General features: G+C 35.3%; 1 protein-coding gene across 6 annotated transcripts in view; it reads left to right on the top strand.

The window, feature by feature from the left end:
* The window catches only part of LOC107613017 (tetratricopeptide repeat protein SKI3), a 12,500-nt gene continuing 7,952 nt past the window's right edge, over positions 650 to 5,197 (top strand). For 3 of the 6 annotated variants that reach the window (XR_002351871.1, XR_001613903.2, XM_016314833.2), the window contains exons 1-14: positions 650 to 835; positions 1,301 to 1,400; positions 1,501 to 1,575; positions 1,664 to 1,876; positions 1,988 to 2,110; positions 3,227 to 3,310; positions 3,390 to 3,440; positions 3,522 to 3,614; positions 3,749 to 3,889; positions 3,992 to 4,072; positions 4,221 to 4,468; positions 4,542 to 4,716; positions 4,832 to 4,947; positions 5,039 to 5,096. Coding sequence is in view for 4 of the 6 variants with exons in the window: in XM_016314833.2 (XP_016170319.1) it covers positions 1,380 to 1,400; positions 1,501 to 1,575; positions 1,664 to 1,876; positions 1,988 to 2,110; positions 3,227 to 3,310; positions 3,390 to 3,440; positions 3,522 to 3,614; positions 3,749 to 3,889; positions 3,992 to 4,072; positions 4,221 to 4,468; positions 4,542 to 4,716; positions 4,832 to 4,947; positions 5,039 to 5,096 (1,479 nt within the window). In the remaining 2 variants the exon portion in view is untranslated. Of the gene's footprint in view, positions 836 to 1,300; positions 1,401 to 1,500; positions 1,576 to 1,663; positions 1,877 to 1,987; positions 2,111 to 3,226; positions 3,311 to 3,389; positions 3,441 to 3,521; positions 3,615 to 3,748; positions 3,890 to 3,991; positions 4,073 to 4,220; positions 4,469 to 4,541; positions 4,717 to 4,831; positions 4,948 to 5,038; positions 5,097 to 5,197 lie in introns of those variants that run through there. The other 3 variants (XM_016314834.2, XM_016314835.2, XM_021108826.1) reach the window with 3 other exon arrangements.

The raw sequence follows: 5,197 nt of genomic DNA, 5'->3' as shown, positions 1-5,197 counted from the left end.
ATTTTATAAAAATTACAAATTAACGATGATTAATCATTTATCTTATTATTTTATTATTATTATTTTTATTTTAGATGATCTAAATTTTTTGTTTTCACGTAGAGTTCTTTGAAAACTAATTGATTTTGATAAATTTAAAAGAAGAATTTGATTTAGTAAACTTTAAGAGATTAATTTGATTAACGAAAAAAAATTTTCATTTTCATCATAGCATTTGTATTTCAGATATGTTTTAATCTTTTTTATATAAAGTATTAGATGTTTAAATACTTAAATTTATGTAAAAAAATTAAATGTGACTCTTGTTATAATGACTTGGTTGATAACTTGATATGATCCCAAGAGTTTCCTAATCCTTTTATAAGGGGTTGATTTTTATCCTATTCTATCTCGTTTACTGTGTATACGTTTTTAAATCTCACGTATCTCATTTATAATGTAAAGGAGATATGACTAAACAACTATTTCCTACGTATCATATTTGTAAACATAATACGTTGCCACGTGTTTATACCTTATCTCGTTTATAGTGTAAACGAAATATGGCTAAACTTATTTCGTTTACACTATAAACGAGATAAGTCACTTACCCTAAATCCGTAAATATCCTGAAATTAAAGTATATTCGTAATTAAAATATTTATTTTATTTATATAAAAAAAAATCCGTGTTAGGGTTCAGCTGTAACAAACACCTTCTGCGGTTCTGCCACCACCTCAGCTTCCATAACTGCAATATCACCGGCCAACGGCCACCATATCGCCGTCGACCATCGCCACGGGCTCAGCTCTAGTTGTGGTAACTAGACAACGTCTCATCTTTCCCCTGAATACTGGTAACTAAGAGCTTTGTCCCTCTCTTCTGCTTCTGTAAGAAAAAAATTAAAGGAAAAAAAAGAAAAAGAAAAGAGAAGGCTCTCATTTTGAGCGTACTTTCGAGTAACATGGCTTTATTAAAGCTTTTCGAGTACATTCATTTTGCTAGTAATTTCTGTTGCCATGCCTGCTAAATTTTTGGTTTGGTCTGTGCAAAATAATTGCTTTGAAAAAAAAAGACTATTTTATTTTTGCTGGTTTTATAAGATGAATTGAATTGTTCAGAATTTAAGTTTTAGTCTAGGATTTGTTTGTTTTTAAATAAATAAGGAAAAAATTGAAATGATTGGACTTGAGTGAAGTGCTGCTATTCAAATTCAAACAATGAAATGGGGGGAAATCATTCAACAGTAGAAAGAAAACCCCTTAAAACATTGTAGTTTTTGCTGGTTCAATATGTTTTAGAGTCTTAATTTCTAATTCAGGACATGAGGACATTGTTGGTGAACCAGATATTGACAAACCAAACCAAGTGACAATTTTCGAGTCTTCTGGCAAGCTCCTATGGAATCTCAAACACATAATGTGGGTTCCTTGCTTTTCTGTTTCTGTGATTCTTTCATTAATCTCTTTGTCCCTGTTTATTCATTTTTTTTTTCTGACCATTTTCCTTATCTTCCCATAGGAGGAACAAGGTGTAGAACATCTCTTCAGACGCTTGCAGGATTTCCCAGATGATGCGTCGCTGCATTTTGATATTGTATGCATTCTTTCTTGATTTCCCACCCTACCTATTATTCATTTGTTCATTTTCAAGTCATTCATCAATATGTGATGCGATGATTTAGGGCTTATTCTTATGGGAAAAAGGAGGAGAAGCGAATGGATCCGCAGAAAAAGCGGCTGAACATTTCATTGAATCAGCCAAATTGAACCCCAAGAATGGAGAACCTTTCAAATATCTTGGTCATTATTATGGCCGCATTTCCATTGATACTCAGAGAGCCCTTAAGTGTTATCAGCGAGCTGTTGCTCTCAATCCTGATGATTCTGATTCTGGGGTAAGCTTAGTAGTTCCTCATGTGTTCCTTTTTAGCGATACTGAAAGTAATAATTTAGCTTTTGAATGGCATAACAATGACGCCATTTTGTAATTTCGTTTTTTGCTTCAGGAAGCTCTTTGCAATTTACTATACCAAGGAGGAAAGGATAGTTTGGAGGCAGCAGTATGTCGTGAAGCTTCTGAAAAGTCACCAAGGGCCTTTTGGGCATTCCGTAGATTGGGTTTCCTGCAGGTTTGCTCTCTTGATTTTGTTTGCTCTTCTAATGTATTGTTTATCAAGGCAGAATCACTCTTCTATATATTCTTGCATTCATTACACCCTTATGGAACACACTTAAACCCTGTCATTGTGCTGAAAAATTGTTACATTTTCCTAGTTAAACTACGATTGAGAGTTTTGCAAAGGACATAGTGTAGTGATAGAAAATGAAAGAAAATTCTCTCTATTCATGGTTTGGCGATTGGATACAGACCAGGATCATATCATGGGTTGGGAAGTTTGTTGTTGGCTGAACAGTAAGAATGCTTGGGTCTCAGAAATCTGGTGTCTAAGAACATGGCTTGCGGTGATTTTCTGTAGAGCTTCATTTATCGTGCCATCACATTGTCAAGTTTAAATATGGCTTGGACAAGAATGGTTAGGAGTTAGGACACTATTTCTGCAGCCCATGTTATTCATTCTAGCTCCTTGAACTTCATTTCTTGAGGAAATAGTACATTTTCTTCCCCTATTACTCTAGTACTCTATTGCATACTGTACCCATCCAAACATCCTCCTTCATTAACATTTGCCACATTAAATATTGATAAGCCTATGTAGAAGTTTGAAACTCCTTCTAAAGTCAAATCCCTTATTTGGCAACTGTGCTCAACAGAATTACTTATGACACTTTGCAGTTTTGAAGGCCGCCTAAGGTTATGTTATGTGTGGAGCAAATTATCACATCTGTTTTTGCATTGTCCTATGGCTTTTGTTTTATTGTTCTAAAATGGAAAACTATATTTGGCATCTTTAGTCAGTATTGGGTGTGTCTTGCAATTTCAGATTAGTTTTTCTTGACTAGGTTTGCTGGTTTTGGGAATAGGAAAAGACTCGAAATCTGTGGCAATGTGCACTATATGCCACGTCTTATCCTCCCATCTTTTCTTTTATTATTCTTCTCTCCATCTTAATGCTTTTTTTTCTTCTATGTATAAGAACATTTAAGACATCAAAGAGCTTAAGCTGAAGTAGAGAGTATAGACTACATTCTGCAATTTCATTTCAATGTGGATCATCTAGTTTAATATTGAAATTTCTTCAAGTGTTGACACCTGCCATTATGAATATTTTTTCATAATTTAACAGGTTCATCAGAAGAAATGGTCTGAAGCTGTTCAGAATCTTCAACATGCCATACGAGGCTATCCTACATGTGCTGAACTGTGGGAAGTAATTTCACATCCCTTCTCTTCTTTTGGACTACCATTTTCATTGTTCTTTCCTTAATAGATATCTAAAACTTTTTCAGGCTTTGGGCCTTGCTTATCAGCGACTGGGCAGGTATACTGCAGCCATAAAGGTACCTTCTGTTTGGGTTCATCTTAAATCTTCTGGATGATTAATTCCTCAACCACCAACTTACTTTTGAATTCTCCATCAGTCTTATGGCCGTGCCATCGAGTTGGATGATAAGATGGTCTTTGCTTTGGTTGAAAGCGGAAATATCTCATTGACACTTGGTTCATTTAGGAAGGTACTCTTCGTTAATATTGAATTCTATTTTCTTGCAAATCCTTTCATGAATTTTTGGAAGCTGTTCGACCACATCCAATTGTTTATATTCTATAACTATCTGTGAAATTGTCTTTGGGTTTTTCTACATGAAAGGGAGTTGAACAATTTCGACAAGCTTTGGAGATTTCATCACATTGTGTGCCTGCACAATATGGGCTTGCTTTGGGGCTGCTTTGTTTAGCAAAAGATTGCATGAACCTGGGAGCATTTAAGTGGGGGGTTTCTTTATTAGAGGTTTGTTTTATAGAAATTGTTTGGATGCTATGGCATTCGTTTTTAAGTTCAAATAAAATCTTCCATTTCAACAACTTTTAGTAACCGTTGAATTGACTGCAGGAAGCATCTGAGGTTGCAAGAGCAAGTGCTTATTCTGTTAGGAATGTCTCATGTATTTGGAAACTATATGCTGACGTTCAGGTATCATTTGTTTTGTTAGTATTAAAAGGATTTCTTTGTTTTCAAGATTTTATATTTTTAGGCATATGTTGGTATCATGGCATGGACGTGGATCTTCTTCTCTGGTAATATTATTATTCAATGATGTTCTATTTTTTGTTTGTGGTAGCTTGCATATGCAAGATGTTATCCTTGGATTGAGGAGGTCCAAGAATTGGAAGCTAATAAGGAAGCTTTCAGTGCTTCCATCATTTCTTGGAGGAGAACCTGTCTTTCGGCGGCAAGACTTGCTAGGTTTTCGTATCAACGAGCCTTGCACTTGTGTCCATGGCAAGCAAACATTTATGCAGATATTGCTGTAACTTCAGATCTTATTACCTCATTGGACAAGGATTATGAACGAGACTTAGATGCATGGTATAATCTATTTAGTATGATTACTTTAACAGTATTTTTTATTGTTCTACTGCTCTCAACTTTATTGTTATAGTAGGCAGCTGCCAGAGAAAATGTGTGTGGGAGCTTTGCTGCTTGAAGGTGACAATTATGAGTTTTGGGTGACATTGGGATGTTTGTCTGATCAAAATGCACTAAATCAACATGCTCTAATCAGAGGATTGCAGTTGAATGTATCTCTAGCTGTTGCTTGGGGATATCTTGGGAAGGTACTCTCATCTGTCATTTACTAAATAAGAGATAGTCCAGCGTGGTAACTGTTCACTGTATGCATTTACTATTAAGAGATAGTCCATAATTTACTTCTACTTTTTTTTTTGGCAGCTTTATAGTAAAATGAGCAAAAAGAAATTGGCACGGCAAATGTTTGATCGTGCTAGAAGTATTGATCCTAGCCTTGCTTTGCCATGGGCAAGCATGTCAGCTGATTGTTGTGTGAGGTAAAATACTTTCATTTAGCTGTAAATGGTAGTTTTACCTATGTCTATTAATTTACTGGCTTTCTAAGCTATATGCTCCTTTCTAATGTAGGGAGTCTGCTCCCGATGAGGCGTTTGAGAGCTGTTCCCAAGCAGTGCAGATGATGCCTGTAATTTACTAATCTCCGCCATTGACATTGAGTGTGTTGGGATTTTAGTTTATACTTGGTCACTGTTGCGATTCGGTGTTTATTTTCATCATTTTGGTATT

This window comes from Arachis ipaensis, chromosome B08 (genome assembly GCF_000816755.2).
Source record: "Arachis ipaensis cultivar K30076 chromosome B08, Araip1.1, whole genome shotgun sequence".
Lineage (NCBI taxonomy): Eukaryota > Viridiplantae > Streptophyta > Magnoliopsida > Fabales > Fabaceae > Arachis > Arachis ipaensis.
Note: the sequence above shows the minus strand (reverse complement) of the source record. Positions and strands in the feature narration are given on the sequence as shown.